This window comes from Hylaeus anthracinus, unplaced genomic scaffold (assembly GCF_026225885.1).
Source record: "Hylaeus anthracinus isolate JK02 unplaced genomic scaffold, UHH_iyHylAnth1.0_haploid 11985, whole genome shotgun sequence".
Taxonomy (NCBI): domain Eukaryota; kingdom Metazoa; phylum Arthropoda; class Insecta; order Hymenoptera; family Colletidae; genus Hylaeus; species Hylaeus anthracinus.
Window position 1 is genome coordinate 8508943 of NW_026534333.1, and position 20552 is coordinate 8529494.

The window sequence follows — 20552 nt, forward strand, 5'->3', positions numbered from 1 at the left end:
TTTTCAGATTTATTCTATATATTAACTGTAAAAATTTATATGGTAACTTCTGTATCCTTTCCTATATCTTATCAAAGATCCACCCCCGCAGGTATCTACTCGACAACAGCAGTCTTCTGCAGCAGCCTAAGCAAGCAACCAATACAACTCTAAAAGAGATACTTATGGGTGCTTTTTTTGTGATTTATTATATATACTAACTGTACGAACGTAGTAGATACTTTATGGAAGTTTGTGAAATATGCTAGTGTATTATCAAAAGTTCATCCTTATATCTACCTAACAGTAGCAGTTCTCCGAATAGCCCAAGCAATTCAATCCTAATACCCAGATATTGAAGTATGACCCGTTGCTCACCCAGTGCATCAATAACAAGAGTCCAACAAGTAGTTCATCGAAACCCACGAAGTTTACACGCTAGCACCCGCATGCTTCAAGTTTGGCGCCCTCTAGTCGATACCCTAGACCCTCAGCTACCCTCGCAACGACCTCAGTAACTAATTACAGAACTCCACGTTCCAGTTTCTCTAATTTCCAAGATGCCACGGGGTGAATCAAACATTTGGAAACGTTTCATCCCCCGGTCGAACATTTAAGTCAAATGTTGCTTGGTAACGATCAATCCTCGTCGTGAGATACGAGGGTAAATCAAACACTCGTCAGAACCCGCGGTGGTGGACCTCTGTCACCCCTACAGCGATAGAGAGCCCATCCATCCCCACCCTCTGCGAGCGACCGGACCAAGGCAACCCCATCCCCCTCTCTTGCGGAGCACGCTTCTGTCTAGAGCGTCCCGACCAGCGGAACCAGTCGCAGTTTGAACCCCCTAGGACGTCGATCGAGGAGCCGATATTTCCTGGAAGCAGGCACCTGGGCACGAGTCGAAGGATCGTGCCGTAACCCTTGGCCATGAGCTCGGCCCCGGAAGCATGCAGGTGGGTCGCTCGATGACATCAAACGCGTCCTGTTTCCGCGCGACCAGGTCGCGTCACGGTTCCTCCTGGTCGAGTTCGACGGGTCAGTTACTGGGGTGAGCGTGATCCTTTTTCTGATCGTTCCCTAGGAAGAGAGTGTTAAAGATAAGGATGTGAAGGTTAACGGAACACTGTGCTTCGGAGATAAACGTTTCCTTAGATTCAAGGATTCGATTCATCGGGATTGTTTTAATTGTTTTGTGTGCAATTGGTGAAGTTCGTTTGGAGTTTACTCTTGAAAATGTTATTATTCTATTTGGAGTGGATCTTCTTTGATTTATAGACGCCTTAGGACGAGTTCCTTAGGTTTCTCGATGCTCCAGATTTTTGTTTATTTGATGGTATCACGAAGATTGTTTTAATTGCTTTATGTGTGATTCGGGGATTTCATTTGAAATTAAATCTCAAATTTATGTTGAAGTTTATTTTATATAGTGGTTTGGAATGAGTCTTTCTTTGTTATTCGATGTGTACATGTCTTAGGATGAGTTCTATGAGATTTTGTTAATTTGGTATGAAGGTTTCACGAGGATTTAATTGCTTTTTGTGTGTTTCGTGGATTTGAATTGAAATTAAATCTCGAGATTATATTCATTTTATCTGAAGGTTTGGAGTCTTCCTTTATTATTTTATGGGTAAATTTTTTGTCCTATTTCGACGTGTCAGTATCGTAAATAAACGTGATCCTTTTTTTCAATGGTTCCATCGGAAAATTGAAGGTTGAAGAGAGTATTAATTGAGTCCTGACGATGAGGATATGGATGCTATTGGAGCGCTCTGTGTTTGGGAGAGCATTTCTTTGATTTTGGTGGATCAGAAAGGAATCAAAAAGAGGGTCGAAGATACAAGAATTTTTAAGCACTGTGAATATCGACAAAGGTGAATGGAGTGTCTCTGTTCTGTACAACTTCTACATCCGTTTTGCGAATCCTGCGTTTGTAATTAATTTATCTTGAATTTTAGAGTGAATCACATTCCATGAATCTCCAATTTAGAATGACATTGAAGAGATTTTGATGCTAGAATTCAATGTGATAGCTACTATATTAAGCATGGTCTTATGTTTCTTGTTTCATGGGATGATAGAAGGGTAAAAAGTACGTGAAAGAAATGATTGAATAGCGAAGGGCGGAGATTTAGCGTGGTGTTTCTGGGTCGACAGTTTCTTGAACTCCGATTCAGGTATCTACAGAGACTGTTTCGAATGTTCCATGCACGATTTGTACATCTCACGTGCAGTTATTATTTCAGATTTCTTAAAATAAACTCTTGTTGTAACATACCATTTTGAGAATGATTTATATTGTTAAATTTGAAATCACAAAATAACGAAACACTTTGTTCGTTTGAAAACAAGATGAAATCTAAATGAAATGAAATTTGCCTACTCCCGGTAGTTTCGTGTTTCTCAGAAGTTTGGTAAAGGTTTCTTTTATTGTAGCGTGAAGCGTCACCGAGTAAACGTTGAGGAAGTTTATCAAAGTTCGCTCTTCATCGGTTATTCCTGGTAGTCATGCTTTCTTTGGAACTTAGTATTGATCTTGGTCAGGTTCTGAAGTATCTTGTAAGATGAAGTTTGAAACATTTTGTTATTTAAATCTGTAGCTTGAACTTTATCCAATAAATTCTACATTTACTTGTGGATGTATTGGTCTCTTTATACTTGGGAGGTAAACTTGTGTCGATGCGTTTTACAAAGTGCTTGGTGAGAAACAAAATCACATCTTGTTTTTAGTATTTTCCAATGTACATAAATTGATCTTAAATCTATTAATTCGTCTTTGAAGAGCTTATGTTCGTTGAAGTGAAATTGAAATACTAATAACGTTTGATTATTTATATCCCAGTCAAATTTATATTTCTTCCTTCAAAGTATCAAATGGTCAAATTCGTAGCACGTAGCATTTAAATTATTCACAATTAAATTTCCTGATAACATAATTGAATTTTCATAAACTTCAAAGAAAATAACTCATCTCTGAAAAGGTTAAGCTTCACAGAAATCGAATAGCGATGTTACCGTTCGCTACGAGCTCTTTGATGGTGAGGGGATTGTTTCCGGTGACCTTTGAAATACCATAGGATCATGCTTGTATTAATTCGCGTATTTTTATTTCAATCATTTACTTTGGTCTTCCAGGGATTCAAGGAGCTTCAACTTCAACGAGTTCTAATCCGTTTTGAAACGAAGTTGGTGTATTTTCTCAGCAAAGTCTGCTTCTTCAAAATCTCTTCAAACTAAATCGTTCACTTGGAACCTGAGGTTGAAGAAGGTTTTCTTCTTGCTACTCTTCGTCGACTGCTTCTTCAAGTTTCCTCGAGCTCCGTTGAAACTAAATTGTTGTTCGACGCTATTAAGTTGTTCTTCTTTAGCTAACCTTGTTACCTGGTGTTGTTACCTTGTTGATATTAAAAATACAAGAAGCTTTCTTAATTGATGTTGTTTTTTGAACGTCGATATCTATATTGAGGAAATCTTGATATTGAATTTTCCTCCGCGTTGTTCCTAAATCATTCATTGCTGTCTTCTTTATCCAGTTTATAAAACTGTATAATCGTAGACTGCACGTATAAACTGTACTTTCTGAAAAAAAAAAATAAAACAGCTTCTCCTTCAATTATGAACGGATCATCATCGTAGTATAGTCGATTTTCTTGAAATAACTTCCCTTATAATTTTATTCGTTAAATTCATTCATAAAATACAGTTTCCTAAAATAATCATCTCTAAACAAATTTTAAAACTTGGAAAATTGCGAAAGTATTAGGACCTCTTAAAAATAACCCCTTTATAAACCACCCTCGGGACATTTTTACCACGCGAATATATGTTATTCAACAATAATTTTCTCAGTCTGTAAGGCAGATATAAACGTCATGTAAAATGAAAAGCCAACACTAAACTTATGTCGACTATATGTCGAATCAATTTGTAAACATAGGAACGCCTCGTAAAAACAACTAGGAAAAGAGGAAGTAACCTTGATAACAACGGCCTCCAATCGTTTCCCTTAGTTCTTGGTTACCCTGCGGCTGACTGGCTCGGTTTTCGGAATGAAAAGGGCGACGATTCGCCGAGGCTTAACGAGATTCTCTTTCTCTTCTTTTTACAGTTTCGCTATCAGAGCGAAATAACGTCGGGTGATGTCTCCGGTTCCCTTTGAAAACATTCGGCGTATCAGCGTTGCTACTGACTATTCTGTAAGCGATCCTTTTAATTAATTTCTGAAAAGGTGTATTTTTGTTGTCGCGTCGTAACATTTTCTGAAAGGAAACTAACTCCTGTCAGCGAGATCGTCGAACTTTTTTCGTGCGTTTTCCCATTTTTATCACTGCTGTTAACTTACTTGATCCCCGATTTCTTTTCGTCGAAAAACGTATTCCGAAAAAGGTTATTCGGGTAACTTGGGGTTTGGAAAATATAATTATGCTACAGTGTTTTTATTTTCATAGTTTTTCATAATTTTATCATTCGGAGTTTTTAGGCCTCATTAGTTGGATAATTTTATAATTCTTTATTTTGAGTAACTGGTTTCAACATTTTACATAATTTCTAACCCTCAGGTATAGGGAACATTAACATGTATCGCACGTTTTAGGATTTATATATATTCATATTTTACATATATTTTTTAAATAGTTTACTACAGTCTAAAAAATTTATATAAAAAATTGTTGATCCTTAATGATGAGATAATTTTATAATTTACGTTCCAGACTAAAACGTTTGCCCATCAGTTGTTTATATAGCGATCTGAGAAATGAGAAAATTCTTCATAATTAATTTAAAAATTGTCTCATATTTGAAATTATAAAGGTATGCGAGTGATTGAAAGAGTGGAAATTTCATCCCCTCGGTGTGTCCACGCGATGACGGGTTTCACGAAATCGGGCCAAAAATAAACTCCTCTTTCTCCATCACCTAACACAACATCACGAAGTTAGCCGTTCTGCTGGCTTCCAAAGAGTTTGCGGCTCGAGTTCCCTTTGACATTCTCACCCTCGGTTCGAAAGCCTCGAATTTCAATCAATGTCTGCGCCAATAATCCCCAACTTTTTCAATGCTCTCTCGTTCAGTCCATTCGATAAAAAATGCTTTCTTTGGGGACAAATTGCTCAGGACTAAAATAAACAACAAAAGAAGAAAAAGAAAAATTGATTGATCTTGACCCATGACATCTATTCATCTTGCGGCCATGTAGGCGTGTTGTATCACTGGCAAATTTAACACTTCATTTACCAGGAGCTTTATTTATTTATAGACGTTGTGATTCCAGTATCTACCTCCTGGAATTTATTAATTGTCGTGTGTCTACTCTTTTTTTCCTTTTCGAGGTGAAAAAGAAATTTTCAACAAGGCCCAGTAGCTGGGCGACTTTCTGTCATAATTGACACTTAAAGATTAATCGAACACCGGTTCTCACGACAGAGGTGTTTCTGTTTACACGCGTGGAGGCGTCGTGGAAGGAAAAGCAACCCCTTTTTCCTTCCCTTCATCGACCGTGCCGTGTCAAGGCCGCACGAGCCAAGAATCTTTCAGTCACGGTCACGAACATCGTTCTCTGTCCGTTCGACACGCTTTGCAAATCATTAGCTGCGATTACGGGCTCGCCTCCTGCTTGCTCGGCTTCATGAAATTTTTAATGGATTAGACGAGCCACGGCGGCCAAAGTGCAGAGTAAGCTAGTTTAAAAGGAAGTGTCCCTGGATAATTTAGTCTGGATAGTGATGCTTTGTTGCTAATCTAGGGAATTATTTAAACCACTCGCGAGTGTTTGTTAATTTTGATGAGAATTGGGATATCGGAGAACCGTAAAGAAGCAGGATAGTTTGATGCAAGTTACAGATGTTTTATCAGTAAGAAATTGTATTTCAAGTACTTGTTTTATTTAGCGAGGAACATTACTCGATAGTTTGGAGGGTGTGAAGCATTTGTCATTTAATTTTTATTGTATTGAAATCAAACAATATCGAAATGGTTAAAGGGTATAGCGACATTTTGTTCCAAAATTGACGTTAAACGTAATTATGTAGGATAATTGTTTAAAAATAGCGATGTTAGTATTGAATCATAGATACCAATGATTCTATTTGAAAATCTTGAATGCGATGATTGGACAGCGAATGTTTTTTCAAATCCCTATTTTTGTAGACACAGATAAAGTACAGAAACTTATATTGCACTATGTATTGTCTTCTACACGTTGTAACGTGTCTTTTACTATTAATTTCTTACACATTTATGCATTTGTACATATCCTTGTATATTTTTACGTATTTACATTTGTCATAAATGCATAAATATCCGCAATTTAGTGACGATAATATCTGCTATTTATTTTAGTGATTATAAAAGGGTTAGTACAAATATTAAATGAGATAATCAAATAAGTACACTTCGTGAAATGATAACAACCCCCGTTTTTATTCTTGCTACAGAAATTTCTTCGTAAGTAATGTTACTCTCCAAATTAAATTGTTAAACATCGTCCTTTACATTTTCCAATTAGCATATTCCTAATGTATGGTCGCGTAGCGAGCTAACAAACTCGAGGGCGCGGATGGTTAGAAGAAGATGAAAATCATCGAAACTTTTCACTTCCCTCGTTGCGCGAGAATACCCTGGCAAATTTACAATTTATTAGGCCGCAGATATTGCGGCGAGCTTGCAGCGAAGATATTTATCCCCATTCCATGCTGCAGCGAACTTTTTAATATTCCCGGCGAGTCGAGGGTACGCGATCAATTAATTTCCGGCATTTTAATATACCAGACGCGTCGTGAATTTTTTAATGGACTCTCAGATGCAGGCGGAGGAGCGACTGTGTAAAATTAATTCGCTGCTTGACGCTGGGATTAAGCGTGACAAATTAAACGACGATTTTTCATCGGAAAACTGGACAAGTTTCTAGAAAAATTAGCGCTTCATTTGTATTTCATTTGTATTGATTTTGTTAAAAAAAAAATTGCAGAAATTGAGGACAAAATTGAAATAATAAACACTTTGGGGAAAAAAAATGTTTATATTTATATGTTATGTATTGAAATTAAGATGAATACAATTAATACATAGTAATTCAGGAGAAAAGGAAATTAATCTGTAAAAATATAATTGTAACTGTTGTAATTTTAATTTTTTAAGTAAAATTATTACAATCACGGTGAAAACACAGTAACTTGCGAAGATTTCAGTTGTCTGATAAAATTGTCCACACGCGCGCGCGCGTGTGTGTGTGTGTTCTGTACAGCCTATTCTATTCAGTGACAAAAGAGCTATTGTTCCAATTCACGAGCACTACGAATTCACTGTAGATAATTTCATCGAATGGTACGGATGCTGTGTGATAAGAAAATTGAAAAATTGGTGACAAATGGTACTCACAATTAGACAAAAGCTGGAACACTTGCTCGTTTCCTAAACATAATCGAATACATTTATCCAATAGCAGTTTTTCACTCGATACATTGTTCCTTATTATTTTTCTGAAATTGTTTGAGAAATACTAGCAATTACTACTTAAAAATCACTGACAGTTCGCTATTCAAAAGAATATTTTAAGAATATTGAACTAAAGTAATAATACATATTAAAATTAAAAAAAAAATAATGAAGATAGAAACTGTTTCTATTTTGCCCTTGTTTTCATAAATATTCTTAATATTCTTATTTTCATCCACAAACATGGTAATTACGGAGCTTTGCGTGAGAGACAGTAACTGTCGACTATAAATAGGAAGGATTAGGCAAATTTCCTATTTTTTTCAGCAGCTGTTTATTGTCAGCACCCTTTCTGACGGCTCATTTTTCTCATATAAACGCCTGGACCGCAGCCAAGTTCTTGTTTCGCTCAAACAGTGGCGCTTTGTTTGCCACAGATCCACCCCTTGCAAAAAGTGTCACAAAAAGCATTGTCACAGGTCCCCAACACCATGACAATAGAAAAGAATCCATTGTCTGTCTGACACTTCCTTGCTTCATAAAGTAAGACAATCCTGTAATTTCATTCCAACAAGGTTAAACCCAGTAACCAATATCGTGAAGTAAATTTCAAATTATAAGATTCATGATTGGATCTTATTGTTTCTTAGGTTTATAAGACATTTGTAAATAGAATTTGACAATAAGTTCTTTTCTTCGGTAAGAATAACTCGTGTTCTTATTATCCAGCATCGTTTCTACTTAAAAGTTTAGTAAATATTTTCGAGCTCAACAAATGTTTTCGGTGAATATAACTAGTGGAACAATGACTATGAGGTACACAAAATAATACGAACTTTATATTTGGATCACTTTAGAGAGCACTTACATTCCAAAGCCACCATACTTTACAATTAAAAGAATAGATAATTAATATTCATTTATTTTATATTTTTTCTAATAAAATAGGATGTGTAATCTAGTTTTAGATAAAACATACGTATTATCGACGTTTGACTTACGATGACGATTCTCTTCAAAAGTAAAGCAATCAAGGACGCTTTGAAGGGAATATCTATTATCTAACAAAAAATTAGATTTTACCTTTTGAATATCGTTGACAATTAAATTAAATTTATTCTGTCTGCGATAACCATAATGGAAACGTAGCCTGAATCGGTTAACAGTAGCCACAGTATCCATAGGCCAATCTTCTCGAGTCAGCTGGAAATGTTAGCTTAACCCCTTACCATCTCACGAGTCCATTGTGATATTTGTCTCGAAGCAAACGGTCCACTTTTTGCAAATATGGAATGCAGGTGGCTCCCATTCGCAGCATGGGAAACCTATGAAGAACCATCTACCTTCATTACGGAGCTTCCTGGTTGCGCTCTATCGATCTGCGTTCGCAACGTCGCGTCTGTTTGACCACCGGTTTCTTTTTTTTTGTACGAGGTCGGACTAATTATATAGCGATAAAAAAATCTCTGGAAACGGTAAAATTTACATCGCTTGTCATTTAAATATCATCATCAATTAAAAAATGAATTTATCCGTACTTGAATATTCATACTCAAATGATGTTGGCGCTGTTCAATCATTCTCCGCTATAAGAAAACAAAATGTTATTGAAATGAAAACTGTTCGACTTATTATTGACAATCTAATTGCTTTTTAAGAAGCTCCAAAGTTAAATTTACAAAAATATCCAATCATTTACGTATATACATATCTTATTTAAACATATATTCTAATTAAGAATATTGAAGAACATTCCTTTAAAAAAAAACTCCTGCAAAATAGTTACATAATTTATAATCCATTCACAGATGAAAATTGCTTTGGTTTGTGTGTGTTTGTTTATTTAAGGTTCATTTAAAATTCGTCCCTCAAGGGGTTAAATAATCGTAACGCAGTTATTTAAATACAAGTTGCTGGAAAAGAAATTGAATTGTGTGGCGAACTTTGCACTTTTATTACCACGCCATGATAAATATTACCGGCGAACTGTTGCTGCAAAAATCCTCTCGTGCGTCCATCCTACGTCATAGGGTTGCAAAGAATCGAGCCGTGTTACCCGCGTAGTGACCTTCATCGCGTCACTGTAAACATGCCTTAATGAAAATCCGATCCTGAGAATATTTCAGGAAGACTGGGCGGGGGCGATGGGGTTGGCTGAGGTCGAAGACTTTCAAACTTTCGTCGAATCGAAAGTTCGCATTGGATTTATTTATGGGATGCATTGTCACGAGTTTTCAAGTTAATGGCGCCATTATTAAAGCTACATGAAGGATACCTTTGTCGAACAAACTATCATGCCATTTTTAACACGTTAGCTGGCAAACTGAAACTCGTAAAAATGTCTACAAAGTTGAAATTTTGTTACAAAACTATTAAAGATAAGATACATAAACACTTGTACTGAATCACACGGGAATTTAATTAAAAGTATTTCTTTATAATTGTGGGTGTCTACTTTAGAAATGTATATTCATAAATAATTCTCTTTGTAACAAAACGCACATGTTCCGTTGTTTAATTTAAAGGCATATTTGAAACAGAATACACAATTATTATCTGAAATGACCATACATTTCTTCATGAATTATTCATCCAAAGCATCCACTTATTCGATACACGCACCGTTGAATGCTTTAATCCGAATATGCGAGTTTTGTATATTTTGTGGGCGCAGATTAATTGTTCCATTATTATAAACGATGGAAGGAATTACAGGAAGCTTTCAGGACTCAAAGTCGATAAGCTGATTCGAGTTTTCGCTTTGTCCATCCACGGTTGTGGTAAAAGTCGAATTCGATGCAGACGTGGAACTAAACGTTCGATAAATTTAACGCACGTTTAGATTTCTTACAACTGTATGCATATATACATAATATACATATAGAAGACAAATATCATTGCACTTCATTATACATAATATACTATCTAATACTTATCACGCATGACATTTATTATTTAATCAAAATTAAATCAATCATCCAATGGATAATATAAATTCTATCTAAATTTAACGTAGAAACTGTATGCTAACATTGACAAAATAAGAATACTTGCTACGAACATCACAAACTCATATCTTCGTTATTATTTAATTAGCGCGATAATAGGGACAATTGTTGCAGTAATTTTGTTTCACAATATCCGACGCAACTGCCGATGAATAATTCAATGATAATGTGATCAGGCAATTGGTACAATACACGTCCAAACTCGCTTGTCCGCGATGATATTTCCGCAGACATTTTCATTGGGCGAATCAATTCGAGCCAGCGACAGGTCTCACGTGACGTAAATGGTATGTGCATAACGTGGTTGCACGCGTGTGAGTGACATAACCGCGGAACGGTATTATCAGGACAGAAATATAGTTATATCAGAGGATGTCTTGTTATTTAGAACGAATACTTATTCTGAATCGTAATTGCTATTAATGTTTAATCAAACACTGAATGATGCTGTATGTATCATAAATGTTTAATTATGTCGGAGATACTAAGTTCATCGCATTCTCCCTCCACTTTTCAAACTGTGTAACGGGACATATTTATTTTGTTACCACCCACCAATTTCATCGCCTCACAGCATTTTTCACCATATAACGGGACATGAATTTCGGCTGTTCGAAAATAAAAAAGATTTCCAATCTTAGAAAAGCAATTCCCTCTTTAATAGCGCGATTAATTTTTAGGTTTTCGTTGTATCTGTTAATCCAGGTGTGAGTAAATAGTTGTTGTTCAACAGAAGCCACTGAGAGAGCTGAGCAGGCTGTGCCTCGGTACGGGTGAGCAGACCAACGTCGTCACCGCGGAAGTGAACGTAGAGACACGTGGCGGACTTCCTCTGCTGCAGGTATGGCCGAGCGACTCGCCAAGGGGCGAGGCGGATGGACAAGCGCAGGCATTTGTGTTCCCAGATGTCCAGGACAACGTGAACGACAGTGGGATCGACTCCATCCAGGTAGCCTTCGCGACGGATGTACGTGTAGTTTCCATCAACCCCCATAACTACTTCCCAAGATCAATAAATTGCAATTTATTGTTGGGTCCTATATTCGTCGGTAACTGCAATACAGTAGAGCTCCGTGTATTCGAACATGTTTATATGAACATTCCATTAGCAGAATGTTCTGTTGCCTTGACAGATAGTTTTTTAGCGACAGGTGCTCGATTTGTTGACATGTTAAGAGTTCGACACTTTTGCCTTCATTTCTAACTCACTCCTTCTCATCATTTGAAAGAATAAGATTTAATATGGGAAAAGTATATTTCTACTGTATAATAGAGAAAAAAGGATAAGTTCTGGGAGAAAGTGTAGCTCTGGTATCGATACAGTGGTCTTTGACGTAACGATTTAACGTGCGATAAGATCCAACTATGATTTATACGACGGTAGAACGATAACTATGAAGTATGTTGGAGTTGTTGTGCTACCTATCGTACTGGTTGGCTATGTTGAACGGCACCATGTCGCCGTCGTTGCCATAAAGTCTATCGCACTGTAGATTTGATGAATGACCGCTTTGGAGTACACGTGAGGTCATTCTGCGACCAGTTGGAAAGATTCCCTTCATGATTTCAGCTTTGAAACTTGAGCGTACAAATGGAAGGATTTACACCCTCGTTCATAAATATCTGGACACTTATCAACTTCAATGAATAATTCATACAACTTTTGTTGCTATATCAGTAGTTTTCAACATATTAACTGCAATCTTTTTTAAGTAAAGGCGTATCAATAAATTGTATCAAATTTTATCAGTAACTTCACATTTTTAAAAAAACGATACATGACACTTTTAAAATAAACGGCTTATGTGGATAACGGACGATGAATTTAGTAGAAAATAGTGGATTATGGCGTCGGTGAGCTTAATACATCACACGGATGATTTTTTAAAAGGCATCGCCGTCGCCCTGCGGCGCTGCGAGTAGCAGTCCCGCTGTGACGCCTCAGCAGTCCCGACGCGCCAGTTTACTTCATCCGGACCATGCTCGGCTGCAGCTGCATCATTTGCATCACAATCACCACAATTCCGGGTCTAAGAACCCGCCAACTCCGGACAGGACATCCATTGATGAGGAACCGCCCCCTCTGCCCCCCAGTCCTTCCAGTTCGACCACCAGCAGTCTGCGCTCCATGCCAAGCTCCGCGATCGCCTCGATGCACTCCCAAGACAGAAGACGCAGCAGCAGGTAAAGTTACTGATTAAACCTCTGTGAAATGTTCATTGGTCTTTTTCTGTAATCGATAATTACCAGAATCCTCCGTTTTGAAACTTTCGGAGGCTTACTTCGACCTAAAATGGATCCTTTATTGAGAACTTCTTATTCTTCTTCTATCGTAAGTTCTTGTGTAAGGGATGATAGTGTAATAGGGAGAACAGAGACTTTGACATTCCTTCTCAAGGTTAACAAAATGCTTAGAGAGTTGATCTTGTGCGTAGGGAACATTTTTTGACTACTTGGTCTGTATCAACTATTTTAGATTGTATATTCAAACAATTTTTTCATCTAAAAAAAATCCTCACACCTCCAACTTTTGTCTACTCAACAAACCTTCAAGGTTCCATAAAAATTAGAGTGTGGTACCTTGCAGATATTCCCTCTTCCACGAAATATTCTCGATCGTCGATCTGAAAATTGCGAACGAAATCTGGAATCCCGATTTCATTTCCCTTTGTGATCGCGGAGGTGTAGATCTGCAGAAAAATGAAAGCCAGCATTCCAGATCCAGCATCGTCACCTCTGAAAGAGGGGGGTCTCTGTTCTCGATCCGTGAAATTGCGGAACGGGGAAAGTGGAGCTGGAAATAATCCCTCGGGCTGACACGTTCTGACGTAGATCTTGGCTCTTGTCAAGGCGCGACCCTGGCACCATGCAAATACAACGAGCGACTACCCCGAGCACGTGGACTAGGCTCTCCTTCATTATGTAGCCAGCAATATTAATCGCGAGCGAGTATTCCGTATAATTCGGACCTCGTAGTTTCCCACTGCCGAGACGGAAGTCGTTTCCACTTGGTTGCGCCCACTTTTTCCATCGCCTTCTGAAGTTTCAAGGGCGAAACCTTCACCCAGACAGTGAATCGATCCGTAGGAGCACACACGTTTTCAGTTCCTTTCGACGGAATTTACAGCGGCGCGAAGCACCTGGCTGGTTGAAGGTTGAACGATGCCGCCACGTTTGGAATTAGGATCGTTTAACTGGTTGACTTCCACGTCGATGAAAAGGTCCTTTAAAGGCCACTCTGAGTTGTTGCATAATTTATAATTTTATCAATTTTTGAAAGTGTTTAAAGAAAAAATAACTATTTTTACCACCCTTATAGCTGTTTACTCTCTTAATGTAAAACTCCCTCTTGATATCAATAATTGTACCTAGCAGCTTCAATAGGACAAGGAAAGGTTTAAGCTATGCTGCTTAAAATCTTGTATCTAATGCTCTGAGCTTCTGGAGAAGCAATCTGCAAAGTGATTATTGAACTATCCTACGGTCAGGAACCGGGCATTAGGGATGGGATTAAGCTCAGCATGTTTGATAAGATCCCCTAGGTAACGGCTTGGTCATGGAGAGGTGAGTGAGAAGCATAAACCCAATCTAGACCTATAATCTAGCTAGCCTGAATGTCTGAACCACTGATGTGTAGCTACTGAGTACTTTCTATGAGATGGTAGACTAAGGAAGGATGACAAAGAATTATTTCTTAGAATTGAGATCAGGGATTTTATTAAAATTGTTAACCTATACTGTTCGCTATGAGAAAATTCGTGGTACTTACAAAATAAATTTATCCACAGTGTTAGACTTACACTCACGATACTCGTGTATAATTTAGGTTCTACTATTGGTAATATCACATAGGATGTAAAATAACTCCTAGTGCAACTTATTAAAGGCGTATACTTAAAAAAAAATACAAGGCAAGTTTAAATAAACCTACAGTTTACACGAGTCCATAATAACTATGTTCATTTCTGTTTTATTCATAGTCAGAACCTTAATATATTTTAGTTTGAGCGTATACACTGCCTAAATATAAATCAGCGACAATTGATTAAGATGTCGACAAATTCAAAACAAATATATACCATAAACATGAACTTTTACATTACACTAAAATTGTATATGTAAAACAAACAGTAATAGTAGTATATACGCCAAACGTAAACAAAAATATTACCAAATAAATCACAGATATTGTTGATATTATGTAATACATACAATGAAAATATGTGTGTGTTCATTTAGTAATACTTAGAACTACTGTTCTCATTATCAAAATACTCATACACTACTTGAATCTAGCCTTCCAGGAGTTGAACCTGCTCACGAGACGCTTAATCCCGTCACTACTCAACACACAAGGTATACAACTATCAAAGAGCTTGAGACCACAATAATTAGCTAACTCCAATTGCAACAGCACTACACCTGAACTCTTCCCGAGGGATTTCAAAGCCCTCGCCTGCTTACCTCCCACCTAAACACGAACAAACACCCGAGAAGACATCGAAACGTCGTCATCCTTAATTCCCCGCGACATGGCCATAATTAACACCTGTTTTAATCGACAGGTACAGCATGTTCGACGCCCTGGACCTGGAGTACTCCCTCCTGAGGGCAGCAGCACGTGGCTCCGTGGGTCCGTACTCCTTGTCGGAGTCCCTGCATAAGCTGACCTTCACCCAGAGCCTGGCGTTTCCGGCGTTGGCCCGCGGGCTGGCCTCGAAGCAGAGCATTCCCACCAGGAGGCCTCAACAGCACACGGAGAGCGGCTTGAACGCGTTCGCGAAAGTGGTCACCGCGTTGGTGCTGGTTCTGGTCAGCGTGTTGGTGTTCGGTGTTGTGTACAAGTTCGTGAGGACGTGAGGATGGCTGCTGGTACCCGATCGACAGCCTGGCTCCTCGCAGGAGTTCGGCCGATCGGGTGCCGGCGATCCTCTCGACGGTTGATCATCCTTTTGATCGATCATTCGCGTTGACTCTCTGCTTTGGTGAACGGTGTGCGGTGGTTTGGCGAAATTTGAGCGAGTTTTGTGTAAGTTTCGATACCCTCGAACACGTTCGTGGAAGTTTGGAGAGATTTGGTACGTGTTCCAATAGATTTGAGGAAGTTTGAAGATCTGAGGTGATGTTTCGAAGAAGTTTGGGGATGTTGGCACTGATCGGGGATTAGGATTTCTGTTGCAATTTGAGAGAGTGTGAAGATCAGCGACGTGAATCACGGCGGGAGTTTGTACCGAGGGTTTGAGGACGTTTAGAGTTGAATGGTAGCTGTGTTTTCGTTTGCTTTTAGTTTGTAGCGACTGGTGATTATTAGCTAAATCTCAGGGATTATGCAAACTCTTTAAATTGTTTAGGTTCTCCATTTTGTTATATGTCTAAGAAGATTTGATGCTGTGTGAATTAAAGTTATATAGTTTGAGCTCTCTGTTATTAAAATTCTACCAGCTGGGTACCATTCTGACTGGAACACAGAGTTAATTTTGAACTTCTGAAAGGATTCACAGAAGTAGTGTATCATCGAGGAATAATATATTCAAAGATTGTAATCGCCTTTCGCGGATAAATGAGTCCTTTTGAGTCCTCTACAATGGCGGAACGAATTGCTTGAGCATGTGTGGCGAAAAAATTAACCTTTTACGCGTGATAATCACTTATTGAAGGTTAATTCCACTCGAGACATTAAATGATAAAATAAATACCGAATGTTGAGGTATCGAAAGTAACACGTAGTTGAAAATAGGATGTAACGAACGAGCTTGACAGGATACAATAAAACAGAACGCTGATCGGTTTGGATCGTATACAATTCAGGGTGCACGGAATGCAAGTATTCGACGACTGACGATGAAAACGGAATTTCGTCGGAAAATACGGAATTTTGATACGGTGCTGAATATTTAACCAAGGCGTTAACGAGCGTTTTTTTAATGTAAAAACGGTGGGCAGACGATAATCGAAAAATGATCGTTGCTGCACGGTTTTCAAGCGGACGAGGTAACTCACACGAGTCACTCAATTTAATCGATAAGCGAGCAGAATTGTATAAAAAATTTCTGAAATAAAAGCTACCTCGTATTTTTCTTACGTATAATAAAATAAAAAATGCAGTGAATACTTTCAATGAAAAAGTTATCCTCGTCATTGCATTATTACGTTTGAAATTTAAAAGTGACTTCTAAAGTCCTCTAAGCTTTGTAATTTTTAGAACTTTGTCCGAATGAAAATTTCAAAAAATCGATGCAAGGAGAAGGAAAGATAAGTCCTGGATTAAGTAAAGTGTAAAACAATGAGTAGAACGTGGACAGGATTGAGAGATTTTTATTTCGTCGCTGATCTTACGAAGACTGATTAGCACGTATAATGGTATAGGACTCCCAATTTCTTCCAGGACTTCTCTTTCGTTCTCTCATCTACAGAATGGTTCGCTAAAAACAGGCAACCTTCGCATTTTGTGGTAATTAAAAAATTATGAATTTCTTTGGTGTTTTCTTTTTGAAATGATAGTGGTGTAAGTGAATAGAAGAATAAAAATTAAACTACTATTTTGCACATCATTCTTATCGGAGTGTCAAATCATGACATAGCGTATGTACGTCGTCTCATTTCTCTCGGCACATTTATTGAATGAAGAACAAATAACTATGTGAGTGATTTAATAAATTTAATCGCTTCACCCTATTGTTTAAAATAGGTAGATATAAATGTTGCCTGTTTCTAGTATGCCATACAAAATCGACCACACTGTATACACGAACGTGCACGAGCATGCACGAATTAGGTAAAAATCCGTGACTCTTCAAGTGCTTTACACGATTCTCTCTCGACGACAATCGCTCCAACATTTACACCGTAATTTTAAGCGAAGCGCGAGCTGGATCCTTCCCGAGAATTCAGTCCTTACGATAAATCGAAACGCTCGATAATTTTCGTCGCAAACGCGATCGTCAGATCGATGATATCTTCTTCCCGCTTTGCGATAATCGTAATATTAAGGCAGCTCGTGTGATCTACATATATCGTGAATGGGTCTCAATATGAAATTCGAAATCTCCACTGGTGCTGATAAAAGTGTACAAAATTTCTCTGATATTAATCTCTCGTGACGAATCGAATCAAAAAGTCCTTTTCCATTTTGCAATCCAAGGCTTTCCATTCGAAGAATTAATTTCGATACAAGTTTCACATATTTGTCAACATCCTGTAGAATGCTTTTCTGCGTTTCGTTTCAATTTTTTAGTTTGAATTAATTTGAATGGAATCAATGGAATTTCGAGTTTCGACATTCATAAAAGCAAACATGCTGAGAGATATTTTTCTTAGGATTACGTACCGTTGGTACCTTGCACAAGATAATCGCGAATTGTACACGTACACGCATGTGCTATAAGTTTATTGTAAGTATATACAGGGTGTCCAATAAAATCTGGGCACAAATTTGATCATGAATTTACGAGAGTAATCAAAAAGCATTTGTATAAACATGTATCCTAGTGGATGTTTACCTTGTACCTTGCTTTGCTTTGTACCTTGTACACGATTTCGTGAATTGCTTGGAAACACTTTGATAATGCTTTCTATAAATTTCCAATAATATTTTGAGTAGAGATTAACACAATACTGAAACGATTACAATTTGAGAAGGTTAGCACAAAGAACTTGTACAAGAAAATTGGTTTAAAATTATTTTTCTGTATAGAAGTTATTTCTAAAGGTGCGTTCACATTTTATGAGACATCCTGTGTGTACAAACGTTACAAAGTGGTGTCTTCGTTTCTTTGGCGTTGTTCTTTATATTGATAAGCAACGAAATTTCTAAAATAATCCTGAGAACTTGTCGCGCTGACGAAGAACAACATTGCATTCCAATCTTGTTTTTTTAATGTACAACATTAGATGTACATGCTCGCGAAAGGAAGCCTTTTTTTACCTCGACGAAAATGTAACTTCTGCGGTGTAACGATAATTGAGGTCTAGGACTCGCTGATTTGTAAGATAAAAAAGTAATTCGTGCGAATCGAGAATATTTTTCCACAAAGTGGCACACGATTTTCCATAAAACAAAAAAAGAAAGAAAACAAAGAATAATATATATCAGATATGATTTTTATAAAGACATCGCGGTCTTCGCTACTCTTAGATGATAAATGCAAAATGTCTCTAGACGCTGTAATTTGATTCGTTCAATTTTCCCGAGCCAGCTAATTCTTTTTCCAGAGGCGAGAGGACGAAAATCGTCAAATTATTTGATACCTTTGTTCGATCAGTCGCTTCTTACTGTAAAGGACTTTCGAATATGTTCGAAATAAATTTGAAAATAAAGTTCTTCCAAGGATTCATCTGTATACTTCCCAACTCAAATTATTGGAACACTTTTAATTCAAATATTGAAAGTTATTCTTTTCATTCTAATTACTTTATGTATTCTTTTGACTTTTTTTTTAACAACGATAAAAAAAAAGGATGTGTTATTCTGTATAGGTGACCAGAGACGAGGGAGAAAAATAATCACATTTGTGTACATCGGCAAAGGGGCCGTTTATTTTACAGTCGCATGATTCCACTCGCCCCCCGCGTGTCCCCGGCGTGTCACTCCGTCTGAAGAAGTATACTTTGATAGTTTACAACAACTGTTCCCTTTTCGTAGTCTCACATCTAAGGTACTAGGATATCTACAATGATATAATTCTTCTTACACGACTATACACACATTCGGCCGGGTCGTTGCAACCCCTTCTAGTAGTTCCAACGACTTTGAAAGACAACCGTTCACCTTCCCTCGTATTCTTTCGACCTGTCGTTCAAATATAATACGCAACGTATGTACACGTAGTTCCTTTTATTGCTACTTTACAAGATCACCAACCAGGTCCGACGTGAACGTAAGCTTGAGTGTGCCATGTTTCGCTGTCTTCCTTGGACTCTCCATCGTTAGTCTCTGTTCCGTGCGCGGAGATGCGTGGGACTGTGTCGATTTTTGGGATATCAACTGGAAGTACGCGATACCAGTGGAAAAGATTTGAGATCGAGTTATCGCGCGACAATCCCTTTTCCAGCTTTATCCTTTTGTGCGATTCCGAAACTCTGGCGAAGGAAAGATTCCTTTTTGAAGGAAAACGATCGACGAAGATGACGATAGTGGTAAGTTTGGTCGCTGTGTCGAATCGAGGGACTTGCACGGTAATCCCCGCATAAATGATACGGATTCTTTCTCGTTTACAGGGTACTGTGTCATTCTTGCGATTATTTTTATTCATTCAGTGCATGGAATTTGTGAATGAAGTGAGAAAGTTACTTCACGTGGGATTCAATTTATCCGTCGAATAAATTTTTTTATCCGACAGTCATCGAATAAAGATAAAGATAAAGTATCTTTACTCGATTTTTTATTTAATTAATATTTTTATCTAGATAATGCACATCTCTGGCGTGTAACATATAAGCGAGGATTACTGTTATCTCAGTATGACTAGCTCGATTTCTCTAGTTCCAGTTAGTTGAAAAATCGTTTCGTCATTAGAAACCAAGATCGTTTTAGCAATTGAAGGTTCGCTAAATGAATTGGAAGAGTTCGAATTCTACTTTCCTTCAAAAGAGTTCGTTTCGAGTTCTCCGTGGCTTCTATCGCTACATCCATTCAGTCTGCCCAATTTTTCAATCCCGCTTTAGGCCGTGCTTTCTCGTTATTCGGTCGCACCACTTTCTCTTCGCCGCTACTAATATTTTCAACCCTTTCGGACCGCGAGTCACGAAAATATATATACATTCATCGTTAGAAAAGAACATTTCGTAAGATAAAGTCCAACCATTCGAGATACGCAGTTTTCTCGCAAACTATCGTTGGAGTAAAATCATGTTCGATTTTAAAATTGTGACGTTCGAGTTAAAAAAAGAACTTATTAGTGCGAACGACAAGTTTGCAACTTGTTCAGACGTTTCATACTTAACTATAAAGTTTGTGTGTTCGATTCGAGCGCGCCTGGCTGGACTAATTCCACCCTCGCGCTATTATAAACTAATAGTCTCCGACAAAAGGATTATAATCGCGACTTTGTATCTTCCATCGTGATCGTGTGTGCGTTGTAACGTACTCGAGTCATCATCTTGGTCTGTGATCAACTCGGTGACTCAAACTGT

General features: G+C 37.9%; 1 protein-coding gene across 4 annotated transcripts; it reads left to right on the plus strand.

The window, feature by feature from the left end:
• Positions 1–782: 782 nt before the first annotated feature.
• Positions 783–18760, plus strand: LOC128887256 (uncharacterized). Of its 4 annotated transcripts, none has more exons than XM_054142950.1 (5): positions 783–935; positions 11155–11388; positions 12313–12605; positions 14718–14777; positions 14987–18760. In XM_054142950.1, exons 1-5 carry the CDS (start codon positions 930–932, stop codon positions 15279–15281), a joined length of 888 nt encoding a protein of 295 aa, XP_053998925.1. In that variant the 5' UTR covers positions 783–929; the 3' UTR covers positions 15282–18760. The 4 variants fall into 4 exon arrangements, with proteins under 4 accessions (XP_053998925.1, XP_053998926.1, XP_053998927.1 ...); XM_054142951.1 differs by having other exon boundaries at positions 11155–11370; XM_054142952.1 differs by lacking the exon at positions 14718–14777.
• Positions 18761–20552: the final 1792 nt, after the last annotated feature.

What these genes read in the sequence shown, in the direction of transcription:
- LOC128887256 (XM_054142950.1), top strand. An exon ending in AGGTAGCCTTCGCGACGGAT is followed by an intron (nt 11,389 to 12,312) that starts GTACGTGTAGTT and finishes ATTTTTTAAAAG; the next exon opens with GCATCGCCGTCGCCCTGCGG. An exon ending in GTCACTACTCAACACACAAG is followed by an intron (nt 14,778 to 14,986) that starts GTATACAACTAT and finishes TTTAATCGACAG; the next exon opens with GTACAGCATGTTCGACGCCC.